This window comes from Nyctereutes procyonoides, unplaced genomic scaffold (assembly GCF_905146905.1).
Source record: "Nyctereutes procyonoides isolate TBG_1078 unplaced genomic scaffold, NYPRO_anot_genome, whole genome shotgun sequence".
NCBI lineage: Eukaryota > Metazoa > Chordata > Mammalia > Carnivora > Canidae > Nyctereutes > Nyctereutes procyonoides.
In genome coordinates this window covers 14347769-14360300 of record NW_026575159.1, presented here as the reverse complement: position 1 = coordinate 14360300, position 12532 = coordinate 14347769, and the positions used below count along the sequence as shown (strand labels likewise).

General features: G+C 39.3%; 1 protein-coding gene across 2 annotated transcripts in view; it reads right to left on the bottom strand.

Moving 5' to 3' along the window:
• Window positions 1–12532, bottom strand: part of COL14A1 (collagen type XIV alpha 1 chain) — a 217171-nt gene that overhangs the window by 41336 nt on the left and 163303 nt on the right. For both annotated transcript variants that reach the window (XM_055314233.1, XM_055314231.1), the window contains exons 38-40: window positions 11748–11843; window positions 10633–10686; window positions 9554–9607 (exon numbers count right to left, since the gene is read on the bottom strand). In XM_055314233.1, the coding sequence (XP_055170208.1) occupies window positions 9554–9607; window positions 10633–10686; window positions 11748–11843 (204 nt within the window). The remainder of the gene's footprint in view (window positions 1–9553; window positions 9608–10632; window positions 10687–11747; window positions 11844–12532) is intronic.

Here is a 12532-nt window from a genome sequence, read left to right as displayed (position 1 = left end):
AGGGCAGAAATGATTATTTATTCTTTGTTCCACTCCTAATATTTTCCTAGCACATTGCTGGCTCAAAATAGGTACTAACAGAATGTTTAATGTGAATAAAGTTGAGGCTCCTTGAAGAAGTGCTCTGATGATCATGTTGACTGAATAAGTATTAGTCTCAGGTACAATCAGTCTGGAAACATGCAGGGCAGAGAGGAAATGCCAGTGTCACCCGTCCTTGCTCCTGAGCCCTCCACAAGCACAGAGGAAAGGCATCAGGAATCATGTACCCTCAGAAGCTGAAATTTCATTTCTGTGAATATCGTAGGAGTAGCTTCCTAGAAGCAGACCTGGATGTTATCCCTTTGATTTATAGTGAGACAGTTCTTGGGAGAAACCAGCCAGGTAGTGAAGGAGCCAGGAGAGGGCAGGGGAAGAGGCATGAGAATTGGCTTTTGCTAAAGTCTGGCCAGTCAGCTTATTCCATGGGGAGAGCTGGAGTGTGAGTTACACCCCAGGATTGACCCATGGTAAGGTTTTATCCACCCATATCAGTTACTCATTGACTGGGGCCAAGGTGACATTTCCAAGGGCAATCCTCCGTGGAAGGACCAATTCTGAACCATTAACAATCAGCACCCATAGTAGTTGTAGGATACAATCCACCTCCAGGAAAAGGGGATTCTGTTTGGGACACCAGTGGTGTCCGCTCCCATGCATCTTACTCTACCACCTTCTTCCATGGATTGTCATGAACAATTGAACATTTTTAGACACCAGAGTTCAAGAGTAAAGGCATTCTTAAGGTTACTGCGAGTTACCCATTTCCTTGATTGCAAATTAAAATGTACTTGTTCCATACTGTTACAACTAAAAGGATGTTACTCCTAATACCATTTTAGAAACATCATTAAACCAACTTTTCCCAAAGTTTCTTCCTAACCCTAGAATATAAACTTCACAGTTTTCATCATGTGCATAGTTCTACATTTTAACTTTTTAATCACAAGAGTAAATTTACCTTTGAAAGATGTGTACTTGTAAGCCTCACATTTGTCACATTAGGAAAGTATTTGCAAAGCTACTGTGTGTTGTGCATTCTGGTAGGTGTTGTGCCTTGGGATAGCTGATGATGAATGAGATGGGCTTTCCAAGGAGTTTACAGTTTTGAGCAAAGCCAACAATCTAAAGAAAATGACAGCATGCTATGATGATGGATGAGAGAGTTCCCTGGGAACATGTGGGAAGAACAGCTCATCCTGGCATGGGAAGGGAGGGAGGGCTTCACTGGAAAGATTGTTTGTTTGTTTGTTTGTTTGTTTGTTTTTGAAAGATGTTTAAATCAAAGGACCCAGGTTGGCTAGGGCACCACATTAGTCTCCCTGTTCATGGGCCACTGTGACTCCATGCTACAGTCCATCCTTTTGAGCTAGAAAACGCTTAGTCAGGGCTCAGGTCACACTTCTCACCTCTTTATCTCACAGTGAGGGGCAAGGGCAGCAGGTTTTTTTTATATATAAAAGCAATAAACTTGGTGAAAAGAAAAGCTCCATAAAATGTCTCCATGTTACAAGGCAAAATAAATGGCAAATTCTAGCTTTGTGATTCAGCTTAATTTTAATCAAAGCTCATTGAATGAATGGTCTTCAACCCTTATCAACTAAAAATGTGTTTGCATTCCACAGAATATTCTAGACCTATAAATTTTCCATTTCATATTAGCTAGCCAATCTGAGAAGATGTGTCTGTGGATTAAGCACCCTCATAAAAAGCAGAAACTCCGAGTAAGCAATGAAGAATGAAGAGCAGGGAATAGAAGAGTAAATGATAAGCATAATGTAGAAATTCACTTAAGCTGACAAATATATTTTTGTCATGTGCATTTCAAGTGCATGAAATCAGCCATCCACAAACAGGCATGTTTTATAACATGAATAGCTCTAGACATTTTTCTTTTTCTGAGATTCCTACCTCAAAGTATTAACATGCACTCACAACCCACATTAAAAATGAGTTTCGCTCTAAAAACTTGAAAGGACTTTTATAATTTGTTTTGAAAACAGTTGACTATGAGCAAGTTATTAAGTTATGGTTGGCTATAATTTCTCAGCAAAGGGAAATAAACCCTAACGTTTGCTTTCAAAATCACTGATATTTGAATGAATACTAAATTTACCTACAGCTGAAATTTGCAAAGTGTACATTTAATTAACCATCCATTAATGTCCATTTTGCAGTTATCCTTTCTGAAATATACATATATATATATATGAAGGTGGCAGGAATTTCCTGTAAGGTCTTAAAAAGTTTGTAGTTTCTAAGTTCCGAGTCTATGGCATTTAAAGGCTGAAACTGATGTGCCCACAAAGAATGTTGTAATTAAAATTAAAGTCAGAAGCTAGAATATTTATGTTTATGTAGCTATCACATAGCACTCAGAACTAGTGACTCAATCATGATACATACCACCCATGCCTTTTCTGAAGCCTGGAATGGTGAGTCACAGATATTAACCCTAAGATTCTGGAACATGCCAACTGTTAAGGTCTCTGACTTACGCTTCACTCTCAAGTATGGTGGGATCTGTAAGCAGCTGCATCCAATGAGTTTGTTTAGAGGAACCAAATCCAAGCAGTGAGGGCTAGAGAAACACTTGAAGAAACTCCTGTTATGTGATTTCAACCCTGTGGCATGGCTCTGGATGGCTGTGAGCACCAGGAGACATACCAGCATGGCAGTCGGCCATAAGAAATAAGGCTGCTACTTGCTGTGAAGGATTAAGACCAACCACCAGATTAAGAGGCCAAGCACCAAAAAGCCACAGTCTCTATAAATACTGGCCCAGGCTAGATACTCAAGATCAGTCCTCATGTGGTACCATGTTGGGCTACTCTGGGGAATTTTCAGACACATACCTACACACACACACACGCACACAGTATCTATGTGTGCATACATATTATATATAAACATGTGCACATATTTACATATATATGTACTGTGCACTTGATATGTTCATATATGTATGTATATATTACATGTATAATTTAAATGTACATTTAGAGAAAAATACAAACATATTTTTAGTAACCTAAAGTGACGACTTGCGTGAATTGAAACAGCAGCAAAATTCTATTCAAGGAATACTTAGACATACAATAGGCCTAACCCACTATACTATAGCGATTCTAAAACCTAGCTGATATCAGAATCACTAAGCCTTTTAAAACAATACATTGCAAAGTCACACCCAAGACCCTGCGTATCTGAATCTCTGAGGTAGAAATCCAGAAATCAGTGTAGTTAAAAACAAAGCAAAACTTGAAACAACAACCTGATCTCTTAAGTAGCAGAGCTGCTGGTTTACAAATATAAAATCTCTGGCCTGATCCTGAAGGACAGCACTGGAACCAGAGTGCAAGGCAGACATTATTTGCACCCTATGCTTCAACAGAACTATCTGTAAGCCAGTCATAACATGTAACAAATTCCCTAAATAAGTGTTCTCAAGGTACCCAGATGTGCACCATCCAAATAAATGTGAAAAGTAATCGACACTATGTGTGGACTATCAACTTCATCAAGAAAGTAACCCAAACTGGGTTCTTACAGCCCAAAAATTCTAGGCAAGATCTCTCCCATCCTGTTCATTAAATATCTTGAATGGAAGACTTTCCTACATGAACAAAATCCCCCAGTGACCTTTATTAAACAGAAATTTGTGGAAAGAAAGAGCACAGTGTTGGAGCCAGAGAGATGGATTATAATCCTGGCTTCCTACACTTTCTAGTTGTACGGCACTGTTCAAGTACTTCCATGTTTTTAAGCTCCAGATTCTTCATCTGTAAAATGGAGTAACAGTGCTTAGCATTTGTGGCTATTCTGAAGATTGTAGAACCTAACATCATAAAGCACCCGTACCTAATCAATAATTAGTAATAGTGATTCCTGATATTTTTATTCAGATAAGCTGCCAAGTTCCAATTGCATGTACTATCATCACTGTGGTTGCTTTATAAAAAGCCATCTAGACCCACAAAAAAGAAAATCAAATCATCCTCTCCACTAGCTTTGCCATGGCTTTTTACATTAGCTCTTCTGAATGAGGAAGATACTCAAGAGGGTTAATATCTTGAGATCTTCGTATTTAATAAAATATTCCTTAGATGGATCTCTTATCACCACTTAACATTTATGACAGGAATAAATCCAGATCATTGATTCAAGTTCCATTTCTCAAGTATATTTCAAAGTCAATTCGGTTTGATGAAATGGGACATTCATCACAAAAACGGCCTTGTATAGATCGAACCCACATCAAAAGGAGGAATGCTCCAAGTGTCCTTTCAACGTGGAATCCAAGGAAGTTAAACAACAGTAACAAACCGTTTGCATTTCCTTTAGATTCTTTTTTTAAAAGTTCTTTAAAATCTTCTAAGGCATCTTACTGTGTCAAGCACAGGCATGCTAAAACATTATACTGTCCTGATTTATTAGGTTTACATTGAAAATAGTGAATACTAAGGTTTAGCTAAAATTAAATTTTTATATAAAAAATTCTTTATGTGAATTAATTCCCACAGAAACCTTACAGAGTCAAATATTTTTTCCACTTCCCAGATGAGTAAAGTGAGGCTTGGAAATAGTAAGTAACTGGCCCAATGTCATTATGGTAAGAGTTCAAACTCAGGTCTGGCTAACAGCCCAAATCTATCATATTCACCACTGGCCCATCCCACTAATCATAACCTTGCATGTTCAGCACAATTCATATGTGCAAGATTTTTTTTTTTTACTATTTCATCTTTTACAGCTGAGAAAAAAAGGCTGTGGTTATGGCACGGAAATGCAGGGAACAGTAACCTGGGGCAAAGGAAACATTCCAAATTCAGTTCATCTGGAATTTAAAAAAGAAACCCTCTGTACAATGGAGGAATTACTACCTTCCAGGTGCCATCTATCTATCTATCTATCTATCTATCTATCTATCCATATATCTCCTTGTCATTTTTATTTCTTGTCTCTCTGCCTTTTTTTATACAACCATATTAAGAACTGGAAAATAAAAATAATTTTTACAGTTTCTATTTGGAGCGTTTAACAGTAAACTTGTGGTCTTGGACGTAAGTAAACCTCAGAACTGGGAAAGAGGTAGTGTTTTCTATGCGTTCTTCCCTTTTTTGTTTTTCTTCTCACTTATATTTATCACCCATGTCTTGCCTGGTCTCCTAGTTTCACTAAGGACCATCCGATGTCTAGGGTGGGGGTTGAGAGACCCACCCTACATTAGAGGAGCTCAAAGGTCCCAAGAAGTCCCTGGCATCACAGACACCAAGGAAAGAAGACAGGGGAACAAGGGGGAGGTGGTGAGATATAGAGTGAAAAAGAAAGATGAGCCCCGAATGCTGATGGCCAGAATGGCTCAGAATGAAGCTTACTACACTCTACTGTTGAGTTTCAACTTCGCTGTTGCTTTCGATTTCTATTTACCTTCTTAATTTTTATTTTTTGAACATACAATTTCTTCTCAGCTCTACTGAGATATAACTGACATATAATGGTCTATAGGTACCAACGTGCTGATTCGATACATTTATATACTGCAAAATGACACCACCGTAATTTCGGCTACCACCTCCATCCCATCACATAATGACCATTTCTTCTTTGTGGTATGAACTTTTGAGACCTACTCTTTTAGCCATTGGTGCCTTTTAAAATGTGGTCCTGCACTGTGCTCTATCGCTTGCCAGGAGGCAGGCCGAGATTTATTCAGTGAAAAAGTCCAACTTTTGCTGGACTTGCTTATGGCCCCAGGCCCAGGGTTGAATATGAGTTGCCTCTAAGAGTCAAATATTCCCCGTGGGAATAGCCAGGATAAGCTAGAAACATTAGAAAACATGTTCCCTGTTTAAAGAGACGTTTAATTTTCTTTTTATTTTTGCTTAAGCCCTCCCTCCTTCCAGGCCAAATTAAGGGGTAACTGTGACACCAGCTCCAGGACAGAGACGCTAACCTCTCCCTAAGCTGATAAGCAAAGTGATGATACTGCCTCTGGGCTGTAGGTTCTCACCTGTCAACAAGAGAAGACAAAGATTAAAAAGAAAGATGGATGAGCAGTAAGGAGTAACCTACTCTCTCACTTCCTGAGAGACTCCAAGGACTGAGAAGCACTGGCTGGACATTGTCACACAGATTTATCCCAACTGCTCCCTTCTCTGTCTAGAGTGGCCTTTCCTCCTCAGGATCAGGGGCAATGAAGGTGTAGTAATAGGAAGTGATTTCAGGGGGTAGCGAGAAGAAAAGACAAAATAGCTCTGCTTTCCTAATTTTCTTTCTTTCTTTCTTTTCTTTCTTTCTTTCTTTCTTTCTTTCTTTCTTTCTTTCTTTCTTCTTCTTTCTTTCATTTATTTATTTTAATTGGAATTCAATTTGCCAATGTATAGCATAACACCCAGTGCTCATCCCATCAAGTGCCCCCTCTCAGTGCCCGTCACCCTAATTTTCTATACAGTCAAGGCTAACTGTGCAATTTTCTAGAAGTGGCTTTTCAGGAATTTCAGTGGGAAGTCTCATCATCCAGTGTTTGCTTTCAGTCTGTTCTATGCCATGGTTTTACTGATATTCATTTTATTTTTTTTTCTTTTTAAAAAGATTTTATTGATTTATTTAACAGGGAGAGAGCATAAGTGGGTGGAGTGGCAAACAGAGGAAGAGGGAGAAGCAGGCTCCCCACTGAGCAGGGAGCCTGGAGAGGGGCTCAATCCAAAGACCCTGGGATCATGACCTGAATGAAGACAGATACTTCACTGACTGAGGCACCCAGACACTCTTATTTTTTTTTTTATGATTGAAGCTCTGCCTTTTAAGATGGCCAAAGGCAGAGGATGACTAATCATGGAGCTCCATCCCTAGTGCTCTCCCCACTGTCAAACCACAGAGACCCGCTAACCCAGAAAGACCAGGCTGTCTGCGAAGATGTTCCATGTCCTGGATCTGATATTACCACCATAAACATTGGCTCTGGACCTCCTACTCTACAATCCTGCTAACTATAGAATTGTTTTAGACCTTTTACTTTCCTTAAGCTCCCACATATTGACTGAACAGATTGGAGCCATCTAAATAATTCTATTTTCATCCACTTTTCCTTCCTTCTCTGTTGCCTCTGAGGAAGACCTGTTTGCTTTCCTGGCCTAGGTTAAAAGTCATGTTCCTGACTCTACCACATTCTTCCAAGTCCTCCAGGTAGATGGTCTAGTAGCTGCCTCCTTTAGCTATTGAAAATCTCTCCTCTTCTAGATCCTTCCCCTCTGGAGGCAGTAATGGACAACTCTCTAGGCTGAGCACAGCATATGGCATATAGTATGTGCTCAATTAAGATATGTGCTCAGTTAATATCCTATTCAATAAGATATATATATAGTCCCTCCCTCAAGCAGGGTAGCCATGTTACACAGTTCCAGGGGGCACCATTATATTTTATTCTGTGTGAATGGCACCCCCTAAAGTTCTACACTGGATCTGCATTGTCCTTTTCTAAAACAATGGTCACAGAATTTATATACATTGCATATATACACAGAATTTACATTTTTAAACATGACCCTACAAAGAATGAGTATCTTCTGAAAGCCAGTTTTGAAAAGCAAATCCTTTTCCATCCAAGAATTTTTCAAAATAGGAAGTGAATACATTCTGAAAGTTTTTGGCCTCCGAATTGAGGAAAAGAGGAAAATAAAACCCACGTACAGATATCTTATCACTTTATTACAGCTCTAAGACTGGTCATTCTCTAAAAGAAAATGTGTTTGAAGGAATAGCACAATAAATGCTATTGTCTGTTCTGTTCCTTCTCCAGGGAGCTTCTCTAACACCCCCAAAATAATTATAAATAATTATAAAATAGTTATAAAAGGTCTGTGTTGGTATATTGGTTTTAAAAGGGAAAAAAGAATTCTTAAAAGAAAGTATTCTAAAACCAAATGATTCGAACACCAATCCAATATGTTTCATTTGGAAGTTTTTTGCCAAGACTTGTTTCCATGCATATATAAATCAAGTAAATTCACTGAACCAAATCTTTAGAATTGCCATTTTCAGAGCTTCAGGAATCATGAAAGAATCTAGGTGTGTAACCAAACAGGATCTTTGCCTAAGCCCTTTGCCAAAACATATAAATACTTCTAGACACTCCTACATATACAAGAAACCTACATAAATCTAACTTTTAGAGAATGCCTCCTTTAGATACAGTAATATGGACATGATTTACAGACAGTAGTTCCATTTAATGGGCAAAGACTAAACTGAGATTTTAAGCAAATGAAAGTTTGGTATAAAAAAAAACATGGAAGGAACTTAAGGCCACACACCTACATTTCTATAGAAAAACCAATCTCCTTATTCTTGAGCCATATAGCTATTCTGAGCTAAAGGCAAGTCTTGTTTGAGGGGAGAAGTGAGTTTTTCAGCCAATCATTTACTAACCCAGTGGGTAAGTTGTACCAAAAATAACCAGTGCATGCCAAATGTGCTGTCTTTCATTGGATTGGATCTAACTGGTTGCCACTCCACATAATTCAGTCTTGAGGGAAGCAGTGGAGCCACCTACATCCTAAGTCAGTGACAGATACAAAAACAAAAAAAAAAAAAGAAAAAGAAAAAAGATTTCCTTGAATTTGTGTTTTTACTTCTCTCCATCTTCATTTCTTGATCATCTTTCCAAATCTAAGTGTGTGCATGTGTGTGTACTCAACTCACTGCACTCAACTCTCCAGCCACGCTGAACTCTGTGCAATATTGGGAATGCCCCACCTTCTCCTCATCTCCACGCTTTTTAAAATTCTGTTCTGTGCTTGTACCTGCTTTCCAACCCTCATTCACCTGGCTCCCTTTTGTCTCTCATTTGAGAGTTGGCCTTGATGGTGCCTCACCCAGGACGTTCTCCCCAACATTCCAAGACTGGCTTAGTTAACTATTCTTTGTAAATACCTCATAGGGCTATGCAAATATCCCCATCGTAGCATGCATTACAGATTCTTCCTTGGTTATATTTTCTCCCACTAAGCTATCAACTTTTTGAGGATAAGAACTTTAAATCTGGCTTAGTGAAAATGTGTTGACTAAACCAACAACGGATGTTAACTTATTCCTCTCCTGACCATCTTTATAATTTTTTCAATGCTGTTCATTTGAACATGTTAAAAGACTAGGTAATTGACATGTATCAAATACAGGTTTGTGCCTAGAAAAGTGAAAAGACCCGGAAATCTGCTAAACCAACACATACAATTCAGTGCAAATGGTAGCCAGGGTATGGGAACATTCAGAAAGAAGTGTTGCTAATTTTGGAAGATTTGATGAAAGTTCTCAGGTTTTGATGAATCTAACAGACATAGAAGATGTCAGTGAAGAGAAATAGACACAGGATTGGTAGAATGTAGATAGACAGGAAGAATAATTAGGGGGAAAAAAAACACCTAGTTTGACTTGCTTGCCTAGAAAAGTACCAGAAACAAAGAATGTCTTGGTAAAGAACCTACTGTGTTAACAACCCTGCACAGGTCCTTACCCTCTGGCCTGGAGAGCCATCGCGTCCTGGTGAACCAATGCCTCCTGGGATACCCTAGATAGAGCAAGGACCAAAAAAAGTCAGAATCACAGAAATCAACTGCCTGCTTCTTTCTTTCTTTCTTTCTTTCTTTCTTTCTTTCTTTCTTTTTCTTTCTTTCTTTCTTTTTAAGATTTTATTTATTTATTCATGAGACACCCAGAGAGAGAGGCAGAGACATGGGCAGAGGGAGAAGCAGGCTCCCTGTGGGGAACCCGATATGGGAATCGATCCCAGAACCCCAGGATCATGTCCTAGTCGAAGGCAGACGTTCAAGCACTGAGCCACCAAGGCACCCCTCAATTGCCTTTCCACCCAGCTTCCCTGAAATAGATCAAGGCCTCCAAACAAACCTAAGAGCATGAAGATGAATTCAGAATCCAGAAATGATTTACATGAAATTTGCCCTCTGGAGCATCAGTATGACTCTCAGAGGAGGCTCGAGTAAATGAATACAGGCTAATAGTTTGTAATACTTATTGCTAAAATCACAGCTGACTTTAGAAGCTACAACCGTTTTCCCCCCCTAGGCAGGGCTCTAGCGCTAAGAGCATTTTTCCTTTTCTTTAGGGAGGGGAGGGACAGAGGGCAAAGGAGACAGAGAACCTTGAGCAGGCTTCATGGGGAGCCTAACATTGGGCTCAATCCCATAACCCTGAGATGGTGACCTGCTTGGAAATCAAGTCGGTTGCTTAAATGACTGAGCCACCCAGGCACCCCAAGCCAAGAACATTTTTTTTATTATAAATTTTTTTTTGGTGTTCGATTTGCCAACATATAGAATAACACCCAGTGTTCATCCCATCAAGTGCCCACCTCAGTGCCCATCACCCAGTCACCCTCACCCCCCGCCCACCTCCCCTTACACCACCCCTAGTTCATTTCCCAGAGTTAGGAGTCTCTCATGTTCTGTCTCCCTTTTTGATATTTTCCACTCATTTTTTCTCCTTTCCCCTTTATTCCCTTTCACTATTGTTTATATTCCCCAAATGAATGAGACCATATAATGTTTGTAGCAGACTTAAAAGTAAAATTCATACCTGGGGGCCAGGAAGACCAGTCTCTCCTTTTTCTCCTTTAGCTCCAGGCATTCCCTGAAGAGCCAAAAGTATGCAGAGTTAAGCTCAGGTAGGTGAATGCTTAGTCTTTTCTTTTTCTCCACTGACTGTTCTAATGTTTTCAACATTAATTCACTTTCACACTAACATCCAAACACAGCACGTTTCACTTCTCACATCTGCTATCCCACGTAGGTGAGCATTCTTACAGAGCTGAACACTGATACAGCAGAACAGTGGAAACAGAACATATAGTCTGATGGGGCTGAGCCCATACTGTGAATCTGTGGAGGAGAGATTGAAGGTCTCCATACTACTGGTTGTTTAGATTTTTAAAATTCATCTATCTAGAGTTTTGGTTGTGTTTTGACTAGAGAGATACAAGAATGGAAAAGCAAACAGAATCTGGCAGGTAGCAAGACCTTCCCAAGGCTTAGTAGTAGTAGTAACAATTGTATAACTGGCATGTCAATGCCTTCTAAGCTGTGAAAATTAACCCTGGAACAGAAAAGTTCTCAGCTAGGGAGATACAATCGTGTGCCCGAAAGATTGCTAAAAATGTGCTTAAAAGGCTTGTTTGCATCAAATACTAATTTTAATTACTAGAAATCGGTTTTATTCTTTCAATCTGCATCCCTAGAGGAAGATTAATGAAAATCAGTGAGTTGCATTAAATTTGTCTTCCATGATACAAATACCATGGCTATATAAAAGTATACTGTCTATAATATAAAACTCCAACTAAGTGCACTGTATGTTGATGCCCACTGAGATAAAAATTAAAAATAAGTGGTTTTCATGAATTTATGTCCATGATTACTACAAATATATAACAAACAACTTAAATTTAAGTAACATTTAGTACTTTCTAGATTTTATCACATCTGTTAAGGAATTGATCCAACAAGAAAAGGACTATACATATCATGGCCCTGTCTCTTTCTATAGACAAACTGCATCTGAATATACCTACTCTGTGTGGATATATCTATTTGTAAAAGACCCTTATATTTAACAGCAAATTGGCTAAGGAATGAACTCTCAGTTACTACTGTCGTTTCTCAATTCTCAATCCCAAGTGTTTGCCCACAACTCACAGGCATTCCTTGAATGGACAGACCACTTGGTCCTTGGGGTCCAGGGGGACCCTGAGGTCCTGGGGGACCTGTTTCACCCCGAGGGCCTTCTGGTCCCTAGAACACAAGAGAAGAAAATCATTCCAGAGGTAAGTTAGACTCTCAGTACTCAAAAGATATTTCTGCTTCCAGTACTTATAATTTATTTCCTTACGTAAATTTTCCTAAGACACAAAACGCTGATAGGATAGAAAGACAACATGCCTCAGATGGTGCACCTGCCAGACAAGATGTCATCAGTAAACCAAAAGAGTAAACACATAGGGGTTGCCACAACTTAAATTTTTTTCTTCTGTAAATAAGAAGGCTATGCCAACTATGTGAGTAACTAGACCCCCCACACTCCATAACAAATCCAAAAGATATAAGTACTTCGAGACCACCCTCCTGGTCTGTGGTGTGTAGGTTCATACCATCCAGCTGAACTACATTCTCTCCACCTCCGCCACTGTCAGCTACTCATCTTGGGGGCACTCCTGCATTACTGAAGACTTTGCACCCAGTCCCTGTTTTCTTCCTCCTTTTCATCCTCCCATCACTCCGTACCTTTTCAGTGTCTGCTTAATGACCTGCCCTAGTGCAGTATTACTTGATTTTCTTTCTTCTCATTATCAGGCACTCCTGTCATTTTAGCAACTCTTATTCCCATAGTTGGGCCTTGTTGTTTAGCTAAAGCTGTATCACCTCGGGAATCTTAGATCCAGAAAAAAATACATCCTCAACCTCTTCTTCTTTTCCTTCTCTCA